This window comes from Pectinophora gossypiella, chromosome 15, assembly GCF_024362695.1.
Source record: "Pectinophora gossypiella chromosome 15, ilPecGoss1.1, whole genome shotgun sequence".
NCBI lineage: Eukaryota > Metazoa > Arthropoda > Insecta > Lepidoptera > Gelechiidae > Pectinophora > Pectinophora gossypiella.
In genome coordinates, this window is record NC_065418.1 from 15,184,579 (window position 1) to 15,209,682 (window position 25,104).

The 25,104-nt window shown below is 39.1% G+C and overlaps 3 protein-coding genes across 3 annotated transcripts; all 3 read left to right on the top strand.

Moving 5' to 3' along the window:
• Window positions 1-1,118: 1,118 nt before the first annotated feature.
• On the top strand, window positions 1,119-7,816 carry LOC126373369 (23 kDa integral membrane protein-like). Its single transcript, XM_050019521.1, has 5 exons — window positions 1,119-1,278; window positions 4,428-4,619; window positions 6,145-6,297; window positions 6,879-7,064; window positions 7,501-7,816. The coding sequence occupies exons 1-5, from the start codon at window positions 1,219-1,221 to the stop codon at window positions 7,570-7,572; spliced, it is 663 nt and encodes a 220-aa protein (XP_049875478.1). The 5' UTR covers window positions 1,119-1,218; the 3' UTR covers window positions 7,573-7,816.
• Window positions 7,817-9,435: 1,619 nt separating this feature from the next.
• Window positions 9,436-17,777, top strand: LOC126373367 (23 kDa integral membrane protein-like). Its single transcript, XM_050019519.1, has 5 exons — window positions 9,436-9,597; window positions 11,801-11,989; window positions 14,478-14,651; window positions 15,363-15,569; window positions 16,109-17,777. Exons 1-5 carry the CDS (start codon window positions 9,538-9,540, stop codon window positions 16,184-16,186), a joined length of 708 nt encoding a protein of 235 aa, XP_049875476.1. The 5' UTR covers window positions 9,436-9,537; the 3' UTR covers window positions 16,187-17,777.
• A 1,846-nt stretch (window positions 17,778-19,623) lies between these two features.
• On the top strand, window positions 19,624-24,951 carry LOC126373347 (uncharacterized). The gene is made up of 5 exons (XM_050019486.1): window positions 19,624-19,788; window positions 20,075-20,272; window positions 22,900-23,049; window positions 23,459-23,806; window positions 24,511-24,951. The coding sequence occupies exons 1-5, from the start codon at window positions 19,726-19,728 to the stop codon at window positions 24,646-24,648; spliced, it is 897 nt and encodes a 298-aa protein (XP_049875443.1). The 5' UTR covers window positions 19,624-19,725; the 3' UTR covers window positions 24,649-24,951.
• The last annotated feature ends 153 nt before the right edge of the window (window positions 24,952-25,104 follow it).

Genomic DNA, 25,104 nt, shown 5'->3' on the forward strand with positions numbered 1-25,104 from the left:
GCCGAACTTCCGCGGCGACGAACTTACAACGACCCATCTTCCGCGTAGTGTCGCTATTTGTATTTTTAACCCCCGACGCCAAAACGACGGGGTGTTATAAGTTTGACGTGTCTGTGTAAATGTGTATGTGTCTGCCTGTGGCATCGTAGCTCCCAAACGGATGATCCGATTTTGATGCGGTTTTTTTGTTTGAAAGGTATATCAGTCGAGAGTGTTGTTAGCTATGTTTGGTGGAAATCGGTTCAGGTCTTCAAGGTCATCAGGTCGTTTGTTAGGTGTGATAGAAATGTTACACGCTCAGTTTGCTTGCAAGCATATGTGGGATCTGACATTTGAAACACTAATGTCTTCTGGGACCACTGAGCTGGTCTGCTGTTAGCGTACTTTTTATCTAGTCGGGAGTTTTTAAATTTTTATTTTTTTATATGCAATAACATGGTATTGACGTTCCGCCGCGGAAGTTCGGCGACGGAATTTCCGTCTAGTGTGGCAAAGGCGTAAGTCTTTGATGAGAGGGAAGGGAGCGAAGGTGGTGAGTCAAGATCGTAGTAGTTGTAATTCCGTGGCCTCTGCCTACCCCAACGGGGAATATGCGTGATCATATGTATTTATAAATAAATAAGTAAGTAGATCAGATAAGTCGATGGTAGGGCTGGCAGAGGAAGACCTAGAAGGACTTACATTGACCAAATTGGAGATGTCCTTAGAAAAGTTTTAATACTCTTGATGAATGTGGAGAAAGCAAGACAAGTGTGTCAGGATCGAAGCAAATGGAATTCTATAGTCTCTGCTTACCCCGGTGGGAAATAAGCGTGAGTTTATGTATATATGTATAAATAAATTCATACACGCAAAGTGGGACTGTTATCTATAATAAGGGCGATGGGCTGATCCCTTCTCACCATAAAGTTCATCATATCCATCTTAGGACTTCGTATCAACAGTGGCTGCAAGTTGCCTTCTAATTACTTGTGGCTCTGCCCACCCCATTAGGGATTACGTGCGTGAGTTCATGTATGAGTATGTAGAACAATTTTTGGAATAGTGAACAATAATTCAGATTAGTAGGAACACGATAGCTTGTTATCAGTGATAACGTGCGATAGTGTTGCAAGTATCAAGAATCGTTAGTCGACTGATATCGTCCGCGTACTGTGAACGTGTACATTAAATATTATTCTTCAATTTCTCACAAAAAATATAATCAAAAATAACATCATGGGGTGCGGTGAATTCCTTGTGAAATACATACTGTTCTTCGCGAACTTATTCTTCGCGGTGAGTAAATATGTTGTCCTATTTTAATAGGCGTTATTATTTTGTTATGACTCAGACGATGTTATCACACCTAAGTGTATCTTCATAACATAATTATAATACTAAGAAAACTCACGGGCGGATTTGAAATCGGAGTGGACAGGCTTATTTTTGTCTCCTGTGGGTCACGAGTTCCGTTATTGTAACACGTTACAATAACGGAACTCCGCAACCCTGAGGGTTACTATTGAGCCGCTACGCGACGTAGCTCTTGAAACGACTACATACTCGCTTAGGTAAATAATAGCCAGGACGCGTATTTAGAAATGATAGCTTAATACGTCCCCGCTGGCCGAGACGAACGGAGTAGGATTTATAGGTTGTTAAAATGTGCTAGAATCCCTCATTCTGCTGGTCAACTAATACAAATATACTTTATTGCACACAACATACAATACAAGTTTTACACACATGGACGAAAGACAGTACAATCTGGCGTCAACCTAACGTGACGTATTGGTATACGATTTCAAAGCAGGGTTATGAAATTATGAACCAATATTATTTTTCTGGGTTACAGATAGAGTATGAAGCTATCAGATACTTTATCTGGCAGATAGTGTTACTAGTATAAACAGACATGTTTACTACACTTACCCTCAAAAAAATCGAACAACCGAAAACTTTAAAAAACTGAGAAATATACAATTTTAGGAGGGTTTTTTTAAATTTCTGCCTAAAATTGACGTGTGTTACATACATTTGACGCCTGTCGATTACCCGTCCCTTTTCTTTTTACTGTCCATCTATCTACTCAGCCTGTATCCACCCACTGCTGGGTATAGGCCTCCTCTCTTTCACGCCATCCTTTCCGGTCCTGTGCAAGTCTCATCCATTGCTTTCCGGCATAACTCACAATGTCATTCGACCACCCTCCGTGCCTCCTTTCCTTTTTGGCGGATAAGAAAATGACAGGTGTAACTTAAAACAAAATTAGAAGGCTTGTACTGGAATCAGAACATTATAGGGCTAATGGAGCTCGCCTCTCAAAGTTCACATAATTAAGAATTATACTCATCAAGACACAGGATTCTTGCCAAGACCTAGCATGAAATTCGTTTTGAAAGTGTGCGATCTTAGTCACGAGAATGCACTTAATAGCATGGTAGAAGTGGGTACAATAGATAAAGGAAACTTTAATTATAATTATTTATTTATTACAAAAATCGTAAAATTCTACGAGTAGGATGCCTAACTGTTAAATGCGCGGGGATAGAGCTGCGCGACCTTGTGTGCTGAATCTTTGTGGTAAACATAACCCTCCCTTTTTCATCGCCGCAGTCGGGTAATAAACAAACAAACATTTGACAACAACTATCGCTTATTCCTCTCTCGTGAAAATGCTCACACACGCTCAACAATACAATCTATATACATTAATCCCACTGCTGGGCATAACAGCCTCCATAGTCCAGTGGTTGAGCGTTGGGCTCACGATCTGGAGGTCCCGGATTCTAATCCCGGTGGGAACATCACAAAAAAACATTTTGGAAGCTTTGATTTAGTTAGGACATTGCAGGCTGATCCGATTGTCCGAAAGATGACCCGTGCTTCATTGCACGTTAAGTAGTCGTTACTTGTTCACGCGTGCCTTTGGCGACTCAATAATATCCCAGTGTACCAGTTTTGATAAGGTTTCGAATCCACCTCACAACCCACGTAAAAAAAGACTGCTGGTTCTTCAAAAAGCCTCCCCTCAAACAATGTGGTATGGAGCATGCCATTTAGGTACATAGAATCTAGACAAGACCATTCATACAAGTCTATATAAGGTAATGTTTTTCATTAGTAAATAGTAGTAATTTATGAGTTTATGAGCCAGAACGTTATGTGTTTCTGCATACACCCACACCTAACGTTACTGATAAGGGATAGAGATAAGATACGTGCATTACTGATAACGACTAATAGGACTCGATAACACCAATAAAAACAGTTTTTAACTAAATTTTTAGGTCATTGTCCGCCTTATTACGAAACGAAGACTAAACATATAACATTAAATTAAAAATTTTAAAAACCCCTTACCAAAAAGAAGTACTCAATTATTCTGACAAAAGGTTAAAAATGCTAAACCCTATAAAAAAGCAAAAAATAACATTATCCCACATATGCTTGCAAACAAACTGAGCGTGTAACATTCCTATCACACCTAACAAACGACCTGATGACCTTGAAGACCAGAACAGATTTCCACCAAACATAGCTAAGAACACACTTGACTTATCAGTCAATACCTTTCAAACAAAAAAGCCGCATTAAAATCCGATCACCCGTTTGGGAGCTATGATGCCGCACAGACAGACACATACACATTTACACAGACACGTCAAACTTATGACACCCCGTCGTTTTTGCGTCGGGGGTTAAAAACCAGGTTGAAACCAGGATTAAACTGAATGAATATTTACGTATATAGTGGGATTTCTCATTGTTACCAAAAAACTAAGATGTATGAAAGAAAACCTAGCAGGACTTTGACCAAATTGGAGATGTCCATAGAAAAGGTTTATTAGTACGATCTACTCTGAACCGGCGTGCGTGTATGAAACGATTGATGAATGTGGAGAAAGCAACAGAAGTGTGTCAGGATCGAAGCAAATGGAATTCTATAGTCCTCCAACACCATTATAGTAGGTATCCATTTAATTTAAAACATACATAACATAAATAGCATATATACGTCCCACTGCTGGGCACAGGCCTCCCCTCAATCAACCGGGGGTATAGAGCATACTCCACCACGCTGCTCCACTGCGGGTTGGACTTCTTCTTATCGTATGGGTTGTGAGGTGGAATACCAGGCTCATCAACCCTGGTGTTAGGGTTATGATTGAGTCGCCAAAGGCCCCTGACATGGCTCATGTAACGATTACTCACTTACATCAATAAATAGTAACCGAGACCAACGGCTTAACGTGCCTTCCGAAGCACGGATCATCTTACTTTCGTACAATCAGGTGATCAGCTTGTAATGTCCTAACCAAACTAGGGATCACAAAGTGATTATTGTGTATGTGCTATTTCGCGGGTTGGTGGTGGATTTAATTTAAAAAATAATCATTTTGTCCATTTAATTTAAAATAATAACCAATTTAATCTCCTTCCAGTTGGCCGGTCTAACTCTCCTGGGCATCGGAATTGCCGTGCAGCTGAAAGTGTCAGAAGTGGTGGATATTCTGGACAGCAGTAATGTGGCGGTGGCGCCCATCAGTGCTATGGTCGTGGGCGCCGTGGTCTTCGTCATCGCATTCTTCGGGTGCTGTGGAGCTATACGAGAGAGCAACTGCATGCTTGTTACGGTAAGAATTACGTATTGCATAGAAATAAAGAAATAAAGTGTTTATTATTTAAAGCGGTGAAGGAAAACGAAACGAAAAAAAAGATTTTTCCGTTCATGGTAATGATAGTGACTTCAAGCACAAGAGTGACGTCATCAATTAACATGGTCTAACGCCGAACTCTTAGTCTAAAAGACAAATACGATTCTGGGATATTTTTGCGGTGACTCAAACGACCGCTCTGAAAGGTCCAGGTCACAATCATGTGACCTGGACCTTTCAGAGACCTGGAACATCAGTTCTTTAGGAGTGGACAGAGCCAAAAGTAATCCAGAAGACAACTCGCGGCCATTTTGGATACAAAGTCCTAAGATGAGCCATAGAATTTGGTTTTACTAGAAAGGTTGCACTTACGATATATTAAAGAATATTGAATATTCGCACGAAATGTATTCGTACGTATGAGTGAGGAGCTCGGTGGCGCAGCGGTAAACGCGCTCGGTCTGCGATTGTTGAAGTTAAGCAACTTTCGCAAAGGCCGGTCATAGGATGGGTGACCACAAAAAAAAAGTTTTCATCTCGAGCTCCTCCGTGCTTCGGAAGGCAAGTTAAGCCGTTGGTCCTTGCTGCATTATCAGTCGTTAATAACCATCAATCCGCACTGGGCCCGCGTGATGGTTTAAGGCCCGATCTCCCTATCCATCCATAGGGAAGGCCCCTGCCCCAGCAGTGGGGACGTTAATGGGCTGATGATGATGGTATTCGTACGAACACTCGCCAACATAACAGCAAAACAAAAACATATTAAATATTATGTTGTACTTCCAACAACATAATCTATGACCTTAGGCACGGGTTATCCTAGTTTAAAAGTCAAAGAGTGTAAATACCTATGCAGGATAGTTATGTAATAACTAGGTACTTACCGTATGTTATTTATTATTATGACTTTATAGTTACAACTATACTTGCTTACATTATCTTCACTAAAATGTTTGGACCTATATTTACGCAAAATGTATAAAGTTGTATAAACCTAGGAATAGAAGAAAGTTAGAAAGGCTTTTTTTTGACGTGACTTATTTTAGATTTGCCGCAGATGGCATTAAGTGCTTGGCCGGACAAATGGGGAGCGCTGAAGGCTCTCACCCGGTACAACGTTTAAGACAACAGGCCTGAGGGTGCCCAGTTGGGCGCGAACCTCGGCTCAGGGCGTCGTCTGAGAGGAAAAATATTTGAAAGAATTAATTGACCCCAGTGGGTCGATAGCGATAAGCGCTGATTGATGGAAGTCATCGAACACGCCGGCGGGGTCGGTATCGGGGTCCTAAAGTGTTTGGTGTCGCGAGCTGATTGGCTGCCTCTATGGCTAGAGAACGACGTTACTGATTTCATTCTATTTCTTTCTGATACTTTGCAAAAGTGTTCTTACTGGAAAATTCATCCTATCACGTTGGTCTAACAGAAAGATAGGTGTGGGTACTTCTGACTACCCCAATTGGGATACAGTCGTGAGCTCATGTTATGTACGTCTGTATGTTTCCAGTACTCAATCTTCATGATTATCCTGATGGTGCTGAAGATCACATTGGCGACGATGATCTTTGTCAATCTGAACGCCTTCATCGAGACGATCCCGAAGGTGCTCAACGAAGCTTTCACAAGAGACCCCAAGTCTTTCGAAAACCTTCAGAGCGCGGTAAGAGTTGTACATGTATTTTTGTGACGTGTTTTATTGTGGGTTTGCTCAATTGGAATTAACTACTTGGCCGGACTAATGAGGACCGCTGAAAGTTCTTTTTGAAGACTACAGGCCTGAACATGCTTAGTTAGACGCGAACCTCGGCTTAGCGTCGCCTGAGGGGATCATAAAAATAATTAATAATGTAGTGGGCCGATAGCGATTTGATAAGTGCTGAATGAAGGGAAACGTCGGCTCTGGCGGGGTCGGTATCAAGATCCTAAAGTGTTTGTTGTCGCGAGCTGATAGACAAACTACTCCACCACCACAGCGGAGTACAACCCTATATTTATTAATATTTAATCGGCAACCACTGCTCTTGGGGGAGCCTGTTGGCTTGTGCCTAGCAATGGGGCTTTCATATATTAGGTTAATTTCATCACTAATTTAAGAGCCACGCTCTTGTCGGTGTAGCTACATGCTAATTTTGTAGGGAAAAATAGGGCAATAGTTTTCCTATTGCCTTCCGCCGTACTCAGTCTGACGCGAGTGGGTATATTATGTTACGTTATGAAAATGTTTTTGCCATCTCCCTCCAGTTCCAATGTTGCGGCACGACAGGACCGGGCTCGTACAACTCGCTGCTCCTCCCAGACTCCTGCTGCGCCACCACGCCCTGCACGCCCCTCAATTCTTACGGAGGATGCAACGACAAGATGGCCGAGTTCATCAACACCTTCGGACTCACCATAGGAATTGTGGCTATTGGAGTCGGCGCTGTTGAGGTAAGTCATGGCACGATGTGGCCGTTTTAACCCTTATCATCCTACATCCTACACCATCATCATCAGCCCATTAACGTCCCCACTGCTAGGGCATGGGCCTTCCTTATGGATGGATAGGGAGATCGGGCCTTAAACCATCACGCGGGCCCAGTGCGGATTGATGGTTATTAACGACTGCTAATGCAGTTGGTCCCGGGACCAACGGCTTAACGTGCCTTCCGAAGCACGGAGGAGCTCGAGATGAAAACTTTTTTTTTGTTGCTTAACTTCAACAATCGCAGACCGAGCGCGTTTACCGCTGCGCCACCGAGCTCCTCATCCTACATTAAATATTATTTTTATTTTTGATTTTCTTTTTTAGTCTTTCCATGCCATATATCTACACATGAAAATCTCAGGTCTATGGGTTTACCTAACTATAATACGCTTGTTTCAGCTGTTGGCTGTTATCTTCGGTCTCTGTCTTGCAAATCACGCGCGCAACAAGGACAGAAGAGCTCGGTACTGATCTCATACTGCTGAGAACACATTCGTCATTAAAACAAAGCAAAAATTATAACAATCTACAAAAAATACGATAGAAGTCTAATATAGCGCCTGTGACTTTCTTAATAGCAATGACCACGTTGAATGTTTCTAATCATTAATTACACTTATACTGTCTAGGCGTTTACAGGAATCATGAAAGCATATTGTGTTATTTGTTTAAGTGATTAGATATAGTTAAGAATTATAAACCGTGACAAGAATAAGAGTATCGTTTTATTTGATGAAACACTGCTTCACATCCTATGTATTTGAATAATATTTTTCCTTGAGTTTATTATGTATTTATAACACGGTAAAACGCCTATTCTTTGCTATAAATGTATAGTTATAAAAACCATCATACAAAACTTCGAAGCTTTATGTATTTCTCACACCGTAGGTACAGAGCGAATGATCCAAAAAGTTTATGCACAAACCGAGAGTGCTCTTTACGAGTGTGGTGGCTAAAGCCAAAACCTCCATCCATAAAATAATATTTTCCTACACAGCTTTCGCAAAATATCTGCAAACGCAGACGTCTGAACGGTGAGTTGAATGAAAACAGAATTGTGCAGAGCGCCTGTGTTTTCATACTTAGCAATGCAAATTGGATGGTTCACTGCAATTGCTAAGAGTGTTTTGCATGGAGATGTTGTTTCTTATGCTCTTGTTTATTTAAAAACCACTTTTTTAATAAAGTGAAAAATGTCTTCATAAAATGCATGCATAAATTGACGCCTATTAACTACCGGGGTAAGCAGACTATCCAATAATCTATCGGCAAAAGTTAAATTTATTTCAGGCAAGCAAGAGACCATGCTTTTGGAAAAAAAACCTTATCGGTAAGTATCAGCTATACCTTTTTTTAGACTACCGACTATCGGTGAGCAGTACTTTCATGTAAGTGTAATTCAGGTTTGACCCTCGTACAGTGTGAGCTAGCTTTACAGGGTGTCAGTGACATCGTAAGGAAAACTTTGAGGATGATTCTAACCGATTCTGAGTTGATATCAAGTGGAATTTTCTGTCGCAAAAGTATGGTACTTACTGAAAATAATTTAAAAAGACGCTAAGATTTTCATGAATTTTCAGACAGGAAATTCCACTTGATATCTACTCAGAATCATGGTCTGAATCATCCCCCTTATTATTCGTTACGATATAACTAATACCGTCGTATGTATTTTACGTAAACAAAATTATTTTATTTGGTTACACCTAATTCTTTATCGAGGATTTATGGCTCAGATACTTACTGAAAACATGCAATTATCGGTGAATATCCGTAATACGGGAAATTCCGCTGCAGACATTCTTCTTCTTTATGAGGTGGATTACCAACTTCATCAACCCTGGTGTCAGGGTTATTATTGAGCTGCCAAAGGCCCCTGACATAGCTGGGTGGCCCAGAGGTTCACGTTCAAAGTGAAAAATTTGATAGAGGGGCTCATTGACTACCAGTCACACTCTCATGAATATTCAGCGATTATTTACGGTTTAGGAGATATGAAACGTTTTCTACCTTTTTCTAGATTTTCTACTTTCAGAAATAAATAATTAGTGTGGAGTCGACGAGACTGGTTGTGTTTTTAGAAAGGTCCATGAGAGGATCTCCTGAAAGAAGATATACACTCAGGCAATAACAAATAAACCATTGACAAATGATACTGTAATCATCCTTTTTGCTTCGCCGGTAAAAGTATGACCCATTTCATACGTCACAAATTTTACGCTGTGAATCATATCGTACCTTTCATTTACTTATCTTATCCGCTTATCTGTTTATCTTTTTATTATTGGAATTGGAATCTACTTACTACAATATTAAATACAGTCAGGCTAGTATCATTATATTGTTTACAGGGTTACCAAATAGCCTCAGATAGCAAACGTAGTAGGAAGTGGTTGGGTTCGCAATTTTAAAGAGAATTAGAAAAATATAACCATGGGTTGCTGTTCGTGCATTACGAAGTATTCGTTGTTCCTCATTAACTTGGCTTTCGCTGTGAGTACAATTTTAAACCTTATAATCCTATCGTCATCAGCCCATTAACGTCCCCACTGCTGGGGCACGGGCCTTCCCTATGGATGGATAGGGAGATCGGGCCTTAAACCATCACGCGGGCCCAGTGCGGATTGATGGTTATTAACGACTGCTAATGCAGCCGGGACCAACGGCTTAACGTGCCTTCCGAAGCACGGAGGAGCTCGAGATGAAAACTTTTTTTGTGGTCACCCATCCTATGACCGGCCTTTGCGAAAGTTGCTTTACTTCAACAATCGCAGACCGAGCGCGTTAACCGCTGCGCCACCGAGCTCCTCAATATCCTTATAATCCTATAAGAGGAAAACCTAGCTATATATATTAGCTAGCTTCATATTCGGCTAGGCTCAAAACAGCTCTATTTTCGCTTCATCCCCTCTAACCAAAATCTTAACGGCCTCCGTTCGGAGCTCACGATCCGAAGGTCCCGGGTTCAAATCCCGGTGGGGACATATCACGAAAATCACTTTGCGATCCCTAGTTTGGTTAGGATTTCACATGCTGATCACAAAAGTAAGATGATCCGTGTATCGGAAGACACGTTAAGCCGTTGGTCCCGGTTACTATTTACCGATGTAAATAAGAAGTCGTTACATGAGTCATGCCATGGGCCTTTGGCGGCTTAATAGTAACCCTGAAACAGGGTTGATGGGGTTGGTAATTCACCTCACAACCCACACGATAGAAGAAGACCATAATCTTTTTCTTTACCAGTGTATTCAAAAAAGGGTACAATAATATATCTAAAAAAGCAATAAGTATTGCTATTTGACATTCACTGACATTGCGCACTTACTTCTGAGGAGTCCCTCCTATTGAGGAGATACCCACTAAAACCCCGCGACGGCATTCCTTAGTTAGGGTGACCATGGGGGTAAAAAAGCCATATTGAAGTATTTCATTTAAAAAATCAATATTGCTATTACTTACTTTTAACATTAGACGACGGCTGCACGGTTTTGCCTTTGCCTTTCCCCAAAGGGATAAAAAAGTTAAAAAAAAATCTTACTTTTATATGCGCAAATGTCAAATTACAATATTGCTTTTTTAGACGAATTGCTTCAATGTGGCCTTTTTAACTTTTCTGGAATTGCATTGGCGGCGTCCACAGCATTCCCTGCTGCACCCCGTTATCAGGGGCCTGTTTAATAAAACTTACAATTGTAAATTACAACGACAATTTGATGTTCATTACGTAGCTAATATGAAACTGCAAAATATTTGTGATCACAAACTCCGCAATGTACATCAAATTGTCATTGTAATTTAAAATTGTAAGTTTTATTAAACAGGCCCCTGGATATATCTCAGCGAAACTGTAAGGTGCCCCCCTAGAGGATAAGGCGGTGTCTCCTCCATTCGACATCACCTAGTTGTAATCCTCTCCTGAGCCATTAAGGGGGTTAGCCAAGCCTAAGACATAGAATAAGAAATAATACCACGTATAGAACGACAACTCTCCACTCCCCACCAGTTAGGTTTACCTCAACCACCCCCCCCCCCCCCCCCCTTCGAACTTAATTTGAACATGCGCGTGTACGATAACGTGAACGTGTAAAGTTGTTGTGTGAAGTGTCCGTGGTGTGGTGTGACTAAGGCCTAAGTCTAAATAATCTCTATTTCTCTTTTGTTTTGTATTTCCCTGTTTGTGCAATAAAGTATTTGTCATGTTATGTTATATTAATCGGGACCGACGTTACATAACACACGTATAAGATCACGCCTATTTCCCCTTGGGGTAGGCAGAGCGAAATTCCACTTTCTACGATCCCCTGACACACTATTTTTTCCGTTCTCATTAAATACTTGAACTGTGCTCGCTTGTATTAAATTAAAATACTTATATATACGTAATGTTTAATATTATATTTCTTTTTCTTCTTTTTTTATAATTATCTATATATTTTTATTATTTTTATATTTATTTATTTTTATTTCATAATTATTTATCATTCATGTTGGTTTTATAATAGTCATATAATTTTAATTTTATTGTTTTTAGAATGAATGTAATATGGACTACTTATCATGTCTGAAATAAATGATTTTATTTTTTTTACATAAATACATACACATAAAAATCTTCAGTGGGAAATAGGCGTAAGTTTATGTATGTACGTATGTAATTTTTTAATTTAATTTAATGTTAATGCTATTGTTTCAGCTGGCCGCGATAGCGCTCATCACCATAGGAGTGTTAGCACATTTTACGGTGACGGAGGTGACAGAGTTGCTGCCAGTGGATCTCACATCCATCACCATATCAGTGATTGTGGTCGGCTGTGTGATCTTCTTGATAGCCTTCAGTGGCTGCTGCGGCGCCGTCGGCGAGTACAGGTGTCTACTTATCCTTGTAAGTAATGTTCTTGTCGGACCAAGTAAGTTCCAGGCTACGTTTGCCGAAAAAATAGAAAGAAAGAAAGAAACATTTATTTCCGGATACCACAGACACAGACAGACAGGTACATTACATTCAACACAGGATAGAAACCACACGGAAATGAATACACAGAAAAAAAAAACAAAAAGAAAACCAAGATCAAAAATAATTAAAAAAAAGAAGAAAAAAAACAAAATAATAATAATAAAACTAAGTATTCTAAATGCAACGCACTACAAATACAGATGGCGCTATACAAATTTGCCTCCGTTTAACCTTTAGATATCAGACATGTAAATTTTTTTCTTTGTTTTTGGATACAACATTATTTTTCTGATCAAAATAAAGTGAAGCAATATACTCTTCTATACATATCTGACCCGAATATCAAGTTTCTGCCATTACATCATATATTTGAATAATTATGTACCAAAGCAATGAGAAAATAGGTTATAGGCTACTTGACAACCTTTTTAATGAGATACTTTTTACGAAGCGTCAAAAAGAAAGTTTTCTTTGGAGGTTGTATGGAAATACTGTCCTGTGACGTCATCAATAATAGCGGTCAAACGTCGTACTTACTCATCATCATCAGCCCATTAACGTCCCCACTGCTGGGGCACGGGCCTTCCCTATGGATGGATAGGGAGATCGGGCCTTAAACCACCACGCGGGCCCAGTGCGGATTGGTGGTTATTAACGACTACTAATGCAGCCGGGACCAACGGCTTACCGTGCCTTCCGAAGCACGGAGGAGCTCGAGATGAAAACTTTTTTTTGTGGTCACCCATCCTATGACCGGCCTCTGCGAAAGTTGCTTTACTTCAACAATCGCAGACCGAGCGCGTTTACCGCTGCACCACCGAGCTCACACATTGTTACTTAATTCATAAATAAAATTCGAACGTAAATGAGACTGTTATTTGATTATCTTACCCTGGCTTCTCTTTCTAAATTAGCATTTATAAGGCATCTAGAAGGACTTACAATGACCAAATTGGTGATGTCCTTAGAAAAGGTTTTAAGTAGTACGATCTACTCTGAACCGACGTGCGTGTATGAAGCGATTAATGAATGTGGAGGAAGCAAGAGAAGTGTGTCAGGATCGAAGCAAATGGAATTCTATAGTCTCTGCTTACCGCGGCTGGAAATAGGCGTGAGTTTATGTATGTAACAATAAATATTATCATGTCTAAAACGATAAGATTCAACAGCCAATTGTTACAATATGTTGTTCATAAGTATTTAATGTAATCGAACTTAGATTACAGAAGGGAATTACTAGGAAAAACCTGTCAATAAAGATAACTAGTGATAATTTTCTTGGCAACGTAGTCAAATGAGGTACTTTTCAGGAAACGTATCTAATCCATACATACATAAACTCACCCCTGTTTCCCACCGGGGTAAGCAGAGACTATGGAATTCCATTTGACATACTTCTCTTGCTTCCTCCACATTTATCAATTGTTTCATACACACACGCCGGTTCAAAGTAGATCTTACCGAACGTTTTCTAAGGGCATTACCGATTTGGTCAATGTACGTCCTTCTAGGTCTTCCTCTGCCAGCCCTACCACCAACCTTCGCTTTATATAGGTACTGCTTTCGTAATCATATCATCCTTGATCCGCTCTAATCCATACTTTATAAATGGGAGAGTGTATGTGTGTGTCTGTCTGATTGTTTGTTCGTCTTTCATGGCAAAAGGGAGCGACGAATTGACGTGACGAAGTTTTCTTAACGGTGTCACTAACATCCAGGATATCCACGTCATCATCCCCCTAGCGTTATCCCGTTTTTCACAGGGTCCGCAAACCTAACCTGAAGATTAGACAGGTCCGGTTTTTTACAGAAGCGACTGCCTGTCTGACCTTCCAACACGCGAAGGGTAAACCAGCCCAATACAGGTTGGGTCATATACCTCCGAAAATGCATTTCTCGGGAATGTGAGTTTCCTCACGATGTTTTCCTTCACCGCTGAGCACGTGATAATCATTTATGATCCAAACATGAATTCGCCATCATTGATTTAGGCCTATGCTGGATTCGAACCAGGATATCCTCGTAAGGCCGAGAAAACCAGACATTCGGTCTTACGACTACGGGAAGTCAGGGATAGTAGATTTGGCTAGCTTATTTAGACCCTATTAAAAAAAACCTTACATGTTACTTCAAAAAATATTTATTTGTATTTAAACTTTAATTAATCAACTTTGGAATATTAAACACAATAACAACAATTTGTAACGAGAACGTCAAAATGGCCATCTCTGCTTACGCATCTGGGATTTATAGCCATAGTATTTAAAGTAAGATGGTCGGATGGATGGATAGTGGATGGAGTGGGATGGATGGATGGATGGATGGATGGATGGATGGATGGATTGGATGGATGGATGGGATGCTGGTTTTTTATATAACTTAATTCTATTAATCATATTGTTTTATGATTTTTCAGTACGCTGTGTTCCTGATAGTAGCAGCCGCTGGATTGACGTACATAACCGTCGTGTTGTTTGGAAACATTCGCGACCTGACCGACACAGTCACCGGCTGGGTGGAGACAGCCTTCGAGAACAACAAACCAGTCTCAATCGACGATCCTGGACTTTTCGTTGTATTGGAACGAGCCGTAAGTTTTATTTTTACCTTTGATGGGTTTGCTCTTGTCCCGTGACTTGCCCGAAGGCATTGACGACGCATAAGATGGAGCGAGCTCGCCCAGAAGGTGCCTGTTCGCTCTGGTCTTGAAAGAACCCGGGTTATAGTCCTAAGCGCTTCCCATTTGACCGGCCAAGTAAGTAAAATAAATACAATTACGTTCACGACGTACGAGTATTATCTCCCTAGCGTTATCCTGTTTTTCACAGGGACCGCTTACCTAACCTGAAGATCTGACAATTCCGGTTTTTTTATAGAAGCAAATGCCTGTCTAATCTTCCAACCCTTCGAACTTATAATTGAAACTGTCTCGATAGAAGAGAAGATTGAAATCGTAGTAGTGGTAGCCCAGTTTTAAGATTGTGTGACTCTCACTGTGAGGTCGCAGGTTCGTATCCAGTCTAAACCAATGATTTTGGAATTTATTTTCGAATTCATGTTTGGATCTTATTATCACCTACGTACTCAAAAGTGAAGGCGCACGTGAGGAAACATTTCAAAAGCTTCGATTCTCTCTGTCAGTGTTTTCTCTTACATAACATAAACAAACATAAACAGCCTATATACGTCCCACTGCTGGGCACAGGCCTCCCCTCAATCAACCGGAGCATAGGGAGGCTGCTCCACTGCGGGTTGGTGGAGGTGATTTCTTTTAATGTTAATAAAATACTTTAATTCCCAGTTCAATTGCTGTGGTGTGAACGGCGCCGAATCGTATGACTACTTGCCCATCATCCCCGGTACTTGTTGTCCTAACCCGGTCAACATGACCTGCTCAGCCTCCGAACCCAGCTCGATCTACGTCGGCTGCAGCCAGCTCTTTGGTGACTTCCTCATTGACAACGGGAGGTCTTTGGGCTTCGTACTCTGCGCTGTTATAGCCCTTATGGTAAGTAAACACCATTGATCGATAGAAATCAATACTGTTACCATTAAGTATTAGCGTTATTTAAATTTACAAAGAGAAAATTAAATCGAAAATATCTGACTCGGACGAGACTTGAACCCGCAGTTTTTGTCAAGCCGGGACGAAGGTGTTAACCATTACACCACCGCGTCCTCCTGCTGTCCATACGCACATACATTGCGGTGGGAGAAGGTATTTTTAGCGCTCAAAGCATTAAAGTCATATTCTGACATACAATAAAAATCATAAAAGCTTTTTCTTTTATTTAGAAGCTTCAATTTATTAAAGTTATTACTCTAAATTTTCATATATGTTATCTAAACGATCTAAATATATTTTGATACATTAATAAAAACTGAGCAACCTTAGGCTTATTGTCCTAAATTTTGTACCAGATGAGAGCCGTCAGCGCTCCCCGTTTGACCGGCCAAGTATATAATGCCATATAATGCTGTTTTAGCTTGACTTTTATTGAACGACGCGGCGCGATATCGCATTAAAAATAATATATTTTTTTTCAGGTGGTAGCGATTGTTGCTGTACTGTTCCTGAATCATACGATAACGAGAAAGAATCGCGCCGGCAAACTTTATTATTAAATATACCAACCTATCTAAAAAATGTTTGAATTAAACATTGATGTATAATATGTTACTATAGTAACATCAATTAAATACATCATCAGTCCTAGTTATAAGACAAAGCAGCAATATAATAATATGTATATCTTTATTGTATTACCTGCAGTTGTACTGATTTTCCCTTCAGGTTCGCAGGTCAGACTATAGAATCATCATCATCACCAGCCCATTAACGTCCCCACTGCTGGGGCATAGGGATTCCTATGGATGGATAGGGAGATCGGGCCTTAAACCACCACGCGGGCCCAGTGCGGATTGGTGGTTATTAACGACTGCTAATGCAGCCGGGACCAACGGCTTAACGTGCCTTCCGAAGCAATAAGACTATAGAATAAGGAATAAATACTATGTTTAGCACGGCAACTCTACGCCGCTTAGGTAGCCGCTTCTATAAAACACCAGACCTGTCAAGCCTTCAGGGGCGCCTGAAGAATGTAATATACAATCCTGACGACCCGATTACACTAGCCATAGAGGCGGCCAATAAGCTCGCGACAGACAACACTTCAGGACCTCGATACTGACCCCGTCAGCGTGGTCGCCGATGTCCCTCATTCAGCTCGTATCGCTATCGGCGAGGTTCGCTACAACTGGGCACCCTCGGACAAGATGTCTTAAATTTGGTACCGGGTGAGCCAGCGCCAACCCGCAGTGGAGCAGCGTGGTGGAGTATGCTCCATACCCCCTCCGGTTGATTGAGGGGAGGCCTGTGCCCAGCAGTGGGACGTATATAGGAAGTTTATAGTGAGCCAGCGCTACACATTTGTCCGGCCAAGTAGTTACTGCCATATCGAGAAAATCTACAATAAGTCACGTCAAAAAAAATACGTAAGCGGGTTCTGTGAAAAGATAAATAATAAGTACCTATTATTTTCAAAACCATAATTAATTGTAATTAAATCGAACCATGACAAATACATTTTCTTTACACAATATGATTTCAATAACATTATTATTATTATATTGTATTATATACAAAGCTAGGTATAATAGATTCGTAAGGAACCTAATATAATTTTATATTAATAAATGTTGAATATTTTTTGCATTTTATCGTTTATTTTCTTTTTATGTGGAGAGAGGAAGTGTATCGGGATCGAAGCAAAATTAAACTCCATAGTATAGTCTCTGCTTACCCCAGTGGACATACATACATACATAAATTCACGCCTATTTCCCACCGGGGTAAGCAGAGACTATAGAATTCCATTTGCTTCGATCCTGACACACTTCTCTTGCTTCCTCCACATTCATCAATCGCTTCATACACGCACGCCGGTTCATAGTAGATCGTATTGAACCTTTTCTAAGGACATCTCCAATCAACAACAATAAACGTGGACAATAGACGTGAATTTATGTATGTATGTATGTATGTTGTATGTATATATATTGTTTGCATTGCGCACTTACTTTTATATGCGCAAATGTCAAATTGCAATATTGCTTTCTTAGATGAATTGCTTAGATGTGGCCATTTTAGCCCCCCTGGTGAGTGATAAAACATTTATGTACTTACAAAAAATTGACGGTTAAATTGTTGTATTGAATACAATAAAGATATTTGGAATTTCACTGTTATGTTTTATTTTGCAAGGAAAATGCGTACAGCGAGATATCTTCAGAGCTACATTAACGAGTTACAAAGAATGAACTTTTGCAAATTCGCTGGGCTTCTGAGCTGTGCCGCCTTCATTTAAACTCAAACATCGGAAAGCTTTTGTCGAAACGGCATTTTTCCACTGGTTTTAATCCACAATATTTTATTTATATTTTGTTTTTTTGTTCTGCACTTTATTGAACAAATAACTTGTGGGTTATAGGATGCTAATTTAGAAATAGAAGACGTAGATGATAAAAAATAACCATTTTTCTTTTAAGTTATTTATGAAATAAGTTTTAATTTTGGACTATATATTTTACACTAATTACTCTACAAGTTCCATACACAAATTTTCTATTTGGCGGTTTTTTATCTCGTTTCACTGAGTGTCAAGTAGCCTATTACAACTTATGCACGCTCACCGTTTATATAGTGGTGCTAATTCCTGTAAATACCATCTAATTTTATTTTAGGTTATATCTGTCATTTTCTTATCCGCCGAAAAGGAAAGGGACGGGTAATCGACAAGCATAAAATTTATGGAACACACGTCAATTTTAAGCACAAATCTAAAACAACCGTCTAAAAATTCGCCCGGGTTATTCATTTATTTACTCATTCTTCCTAAAATTAAGAGCTGTCAATCATCCGTCCCTTTCCTTTTCGGCGGATAAGAAAATGACAGGTATAACTTAAAGTAAAATTAAGAGATGTCTGCAGGAATCGGGGCCATTGTTTACTTATATTAAGTTAGTTTATAAGTTCTCATAAAGTGAAATGTAAATTTCTTTTGAGAATAAAGATTTCTTTAACCTGAACGCTTGCACTGCTCGCTGGTGAATGGCACTCTTGATTTGTATTAGTTACTTACTTTAACCAACTGAAATAATTCCTAATGTACCCAAATAAACACACTTCTAGTTCACGCTATATTATAACTACAGCATGTTATTCCTGACTCAGAAGGAACTTTTATTTAGTGTACCGTTAACACATTACCTTTTTATTGTAGTCGTTATTATTATTATTATTAGCCCTCAATGTCCCACTGCAGGGCAAAGGCCTCTCTTCCCTTCTTCCACTCAGTGGCGGATTTACTAATTTGCCGCCAGTAGGCTATTCAAATTTTGCCGCCCCTACTGACCTCTGAAATTCGATACTAATTATAGTCGAGTGCACAGCGCTACCAAAAACACGGCGCAAAGTTAGCAAAATATGTTCGGTTGAAGCCCGTACAGACGTAAGAATGTTCAGTATACTGTGCATTACTAAAATGTTATAACTCTTGTCACTTGTTTCTTTGTGTATAGGTATAATATCTATTATTTTACTTCTGTAAGACAAAAAAAAATTTGGGCCAAATTTGCCGCCCCCTAAAATCTGCCGCCCTAGGCTTCAGCCTACTCAGCCTACTGGTAAATCCGCCACTGCTTCCACTCCTCCCTGTCCCCAGCTTGTTCGTGCCACCGTTTCGCGAAGCGGTCTAACTCGTCGCGCCATCTTTTTCGTGGCCTTCCCCGACATCTGACAGCATTTGCATTTTAGTCGTTATTAATTATCTTTTAAGTATTCTATTTGGACCCGTTAATTTTATTTGAAAAATTACGATCTTTTATCAGTATTTAATTTTGTAATAATTTTTCCCCGAGCTGATAAGTAAGTGCTGCCAAGAAGGCAAAATACAAAGACTGGGTTAACAAAATCTGACATACTATCCAATCGATAAGAACTAAAAATAATGTTATCAAATAATTCTGATTCACTGATGCACGTTTTATCTCTTTTTCATTATCCGTACGTCAGGTAGATATATCCTACTGTCTACTTAATCTGTTAGTACGTTTTATATATGAAAAAACATTAAAGGCATTGTTTAAATTGAGTGACGATAATCATGAAGTGTGTTTCATCTTTCCTCTTTGATTGTGGTGACTTTTTTTTCATACGTAGTTTATTCGTAAGTATTAATCGTGTATTTACTGATTAAAACTATATTTCATCTTTCTAGTGATGTACCTACAGTTACTTTGGTTTTGATTCGATCCTAACGCTTCTCTTGTTCTACATTAATTCGTACCTCTATCTTTTTTCTGCCAACATTCCCATTAAATTTCCATAACCCACCTTTACTTTTTTTTACTCGATACGTTCAATACGCATCATCTTCGACAGCATAATACGTTTCTCTCAACGCATTTTTATTTCTTGCTTCTTGTTTAATACCTACTTATGTTTTATTGCAGGTAAGCCCTATATTATTATTGACCATTTGCGCTCTTAATTTCGAAGCATTTACCAAAACACCGGTATTGCCATCTGTGCTAATAACTATCCCAATAGTACTACTGTTTTTAATACCAATAAGGTTCGCGCTAGGATGTTTTGGATGGAAAGCTGAAGAGTTAGCGGCAGAGAAAAATAACCGGAACCCAATCATCGTGGTGAGTCATTTACGATATTTAATTGTCACTTCTAATTTCCAGTAGAGCTACAAATATTTTTTGCCAAATTTGAAATGAAGTCCCTAGAAAATTATGACGTACGTGGCTGAAGCTAAGCAGTTGAACGAGTTCATAATGCGCATAAGCCTTATCCCAATATAGACTAAAATACTCTGTCACCCATTCATATATAATGGTAATATTAACCTCATGGTGGGTACCAGGTGTTATCTATACTTATAATAAATCTGTAGAGAGGTCAATTCTGTACATTAAATATTTTTTCAAAATAACTATCAGGGGGTGATAAGTGATCGATACTGATGCCAAAAATGCAATCAGTAAAATTTTTGTCTGTCTGTCTGTCTGTCTGTCTGTCTGTCTGTCTGTATGTTCCTTATAGAAACAAAAACTACTGGACGGATTTTAATGAAACTTGGTACAATTATTCTTCACACTCCTGGACAGGTCATAGTATACTTTTCATCACGCTACAATCAATAGGAGCAGAGTAGTGAAGGGAAATCCTTTTGTATGAAAAACCTAAACCACTCAAGTTAGACGTTTGAAATTTGGCATGAAGGTACCTTAGATACCGTAGAGGTGCACTAAGAAAGGAATTCCCGAAATTCCTACGGGAACGGGAATTAGCGGGAAAATCCTTTTGTATGAAAAATCTAAACCACTCAAGTTAGACTTTTGAAATTTGGCATGCAGGTACCTTAGATAACGTAGAGGTGCACTAAGAAAGGAATTCCCGAAATTCCCACGGGAACGGGAATTAGCGGAAAAATATTTTTGTATGAAAAATCTAAACCATTCAAGTTAGATGTTTGAAATTTGTCATGCAGGTACCTTAGATACCGTAGAGGTGTACTAAGAAAGGAATTCCCGAAATTCCCACGGGAACGGGAATTAGCGGGAAAATCCTTTTGTATGAAAAATCTAAACCACTCAAGTTAGACGTTTGAAATTTGGCATGCAGGTACCATAGGTACCGTAGAGGTGCACTAAGAAAGGAATTCCCAAAATTCTCACGGGAACGGGAATTAGCGGGAAATACCTTTTAGTATGAAAAATCGAAACCACTCAAGTTAGACATTTGAAATTTAGCATGCAGATACCTTAGGTACCGTGGAGGTGCACTAAGAAAGGAATTCCCGAAATTCTCACGAGAACGGGAATTAGCGGGAAAATCCTTTTGTATGAAAAATCTAAACCATTCAAGTTAGACGTTTGAAATTTGTCATGCAGGTACCTTAGGTACCGTGGAGGTGCACTAAGAAAGGAATTCCCGAAATTCCCACGGGAACGGGAATTAACGGGAAAATCCTTTTGTATGAAAAATCTAAACCATTCAAGTAAGATGTTTAAAATTTGGCACGCAGGTACCTTAGACACCGTAGAGGTGTACTAAGAAAGGAATTCCCGAAATTCCCACGGGAACGGGAATTAGCGGGAAAATCCTTTTGTATGAAAAATCTAAACCACTCAAGTTAGACGTTTGAAATTTGGCATGCAGGTACTTTAGTAAACTTAAAGCTTAGTTGCAACAGGATATTACAAAATTCCCACGGGAACGGTAGTTAGCGGGAAAAAACATTTGTATGAAAAAAACAAATCTAAATAAAAGGAGAAACTGACTGACTCAGTGACTGACATATCAACGCATAGCCTGAACGGCTAAATGTAGGCATTTGAAATTTGGAAGGGACATAGCTTAGGTACCGTAGAGGTGCACTAAGAAAGGAATTCCCGGAATTCCCACGGGAACGGAAATTAGCGGGAAAATCCTTTTGTATGAAAAATCTAAACCGCTTAAGTTAGACGCTTGAAATTTGGCATGCAGGTACCTTAGTTAACTTAAACCTTAGTTGCAACAGGATATTGCAAAATTCCCACGGAAACGGGAGTTAGCGGGAAAAAAACATTTGTATGAAAAAATCGAAACCGCGTAAGATAGATGTTTTCAATTCAATTCAATTAAATTATTTATTGCATTCCATGTAGTACAATGGGGTGTTACATAGGCATAGGAACTAAAACATGGACCCTGTAGGGCACAGCAACGTTGAAGGGAAGAGAGGAAGTGTGTATTAAAATTAAAACTCAATGAACAATCAATTAAAAAAAAAATCAATTCAATCAATTGATTCAATCTAGCATGCATGCATACCTTAGTAAATATAAAGTTTATTTTTGGCTGTATTTTGAAAAATGGGAGTTATTGGGAAAAAAATTGTATGAAAAAATCTAAACTGCATAAGTTAGATGCTTGAAATTTGATATGCACTCCCACACACACAAAGATCTCTCTCTTATATAACACGCCACGCGGACGAAGTCGCGGGCAAAAGCTAGTACATAATAAAATAACAAAACATATTTATTGGACCAATCAATTTAACAAATGTGGGTACAGTTATGATAGTAACAGAATTATCAGATAGATAAAAACTGTATTGACCACAGTGGACGCAAGATACAGAAATAAGGACAACTGATACAGAAAAGCACAACAGGCGACCATAACGCTCATGCAGTAATTTAAACAACAGATGTAAAGCAAAGCTGGTACTTGCAATAGGTAAATGCACTTTAAAAACTAACCAACCAACTTGTTTCAGTTCATAACTTTACTTGGAATAATCATCTCAGTGTTAACTAGATTTATAGTACTAACAGCAAGGAGCGATTTTCCATATCACGTTGAGAAATGGGTAGCTGATGGATTCACTGAGGACCGGATGGATAGCTTTTATCTGCTTGAAAAAAACGTAAGTTTTAAACCACACAAGCCTACAACAAGAAGCCCTTACTTGACCTTACTGACTCAGTACAGGAAAATCCTAAATATTTACAATGGATATGAATTAGTATAATTCAAATTCGAAAATATCTTTATTCAGTAGGTAACATAGTTTACACTTTAAATGTCTCGCCTAAAACTACTGCAACTTCTCACAACCTATATAACCGGGGAAAAGAAGCTACAAGAAAAACCTCGGAACAGGGCTCTAGATGTTCTTTAAGACCATGCCCTGAGCCGACGCTCGCGCCCAACTGGGCAGCCTCAGGCCTGTTGTCTTAAATTTTGTAGCGGGTGAGTACCTTCCATTGCCATTTGCGGCAAATCTATAGTAAGGTCTTTCGACTCACAGAAATTCTTTTTCTTTTTTTTTTCAGCGTAAATGCTGTGGTACCACCGGAGCTGACTCTTACATTGCCAAAAACTGGAGTATACCCTTAACTTGTTGCAAAGAGAAGCTAAATAATGCCAAAGACAAGAAAAGTAGCGACAGTGATGAAGATGGGAGTTTTACCGATAACGTTTCAGATGCCATCGAAGGTTTTATCGACCGAACAGATTCTAAACTTGATAATGCGATGACAGATGTAGAATATAAAGTTGTCAATGATAGCTTTTGTACTGCTGATAATGCATTTGATGGCTGCAACATGGTATTAGTGAAATATATGTTCACATTGGCAAGGTTAAACATTGGCTTTACTTCTGTGATAATTCTTTTCGACGTAAGTTTTTTTTATTTTGTATGTTTTGTTAGTTATTTTTATAATTATTATTATATCATAGCTATAACCATCATACACACATAGATTGCTGCCGTCCACTGATAAGTCATCAGTTCATGACACTCACCGGAGTGCGTCTATAAAACGATTAATGAATGTGCTTCCGCAAGAGAAGTGTGTCAGGATCGAAGCAAATGGAATTCTGTAGTCTTCGCTTACACCGGTACTGTGTCATCATACTGTCTCTTGTGAAGCAAGTGACTGACCATCTTCATCATTCTGGCCAAGTTGTTAATGCTGTGAATGTGAAGATGCGGCAAATATACAAGAAGCCACGTGAAAGAAAAAGCAAACAAAACATCATCATCATTTTACTTTATAAAGAAAATTGCAAGTCTTTATTAAAGTACTTAGATATGAAATCGGTCGGAGAGAGCATCATCACTTAGATATGATTAAAAAAGCAACTTTAAAAATTCATCTTTTTATTATTTATGTATTACAATTTAAACCACTTCACTGTTTTTATACGGGGTGTCAGTGAATGATTCTGAGTTGATATCAAGTGGAATTTTCCATCGCAAAAGTATTGGAAAATTTGAAAAATTTTGCGACGGAAAATTCCACTTGATATTTACTCAGAATCGTGAGCTGAATCATCCACCTATTCGTTACGATGTCACTAAAATCCTGTATTATTTCAGCTAATAACAATATTGTTTGCTGTGTTCGTCATATATGAACTCAAAGCCAAGGAGCCACCAGCTGATCCAAACACTGATGATAACATAATAGAGAAAGTGCCGGTACCACACCAACTAGAAGAGCAATTCAAATATTAAAGTGGTTTGTTATCACGACCACTGGGACTCCTATAACCAGGCACTTCCGCTGAAATCATACCATAGGATTCCTGGAAAAGAAACTCGACAAAATCAAAATGATCAAACAGACATAAATCGTTTATTAATAACATAATCTTTTTTTTGACGTTTGATGTGGGTTTTTTTATACCTATATATTTTTGTAATTTGAAGTATTTTAGTGTAGGTTTTTAATTTGATTGTCATATATTTTATTAACATTGCCAATATATTATAATCAGAGAATACAAGTGAGTTTATTACAAAAGTACTTTTAAAGAATCTAATTTATTTCTGACCATCTCATAATCCACCACTACTTCGAAACGCGTTTTGGCTAACAGAAGATATCTTTTTGACTTGACTTATTATAGATTAGCTTTTTATCGCATAAACTACTTGGCCGGACAATTGGGAAGCGCTGAAAGCTCTCAC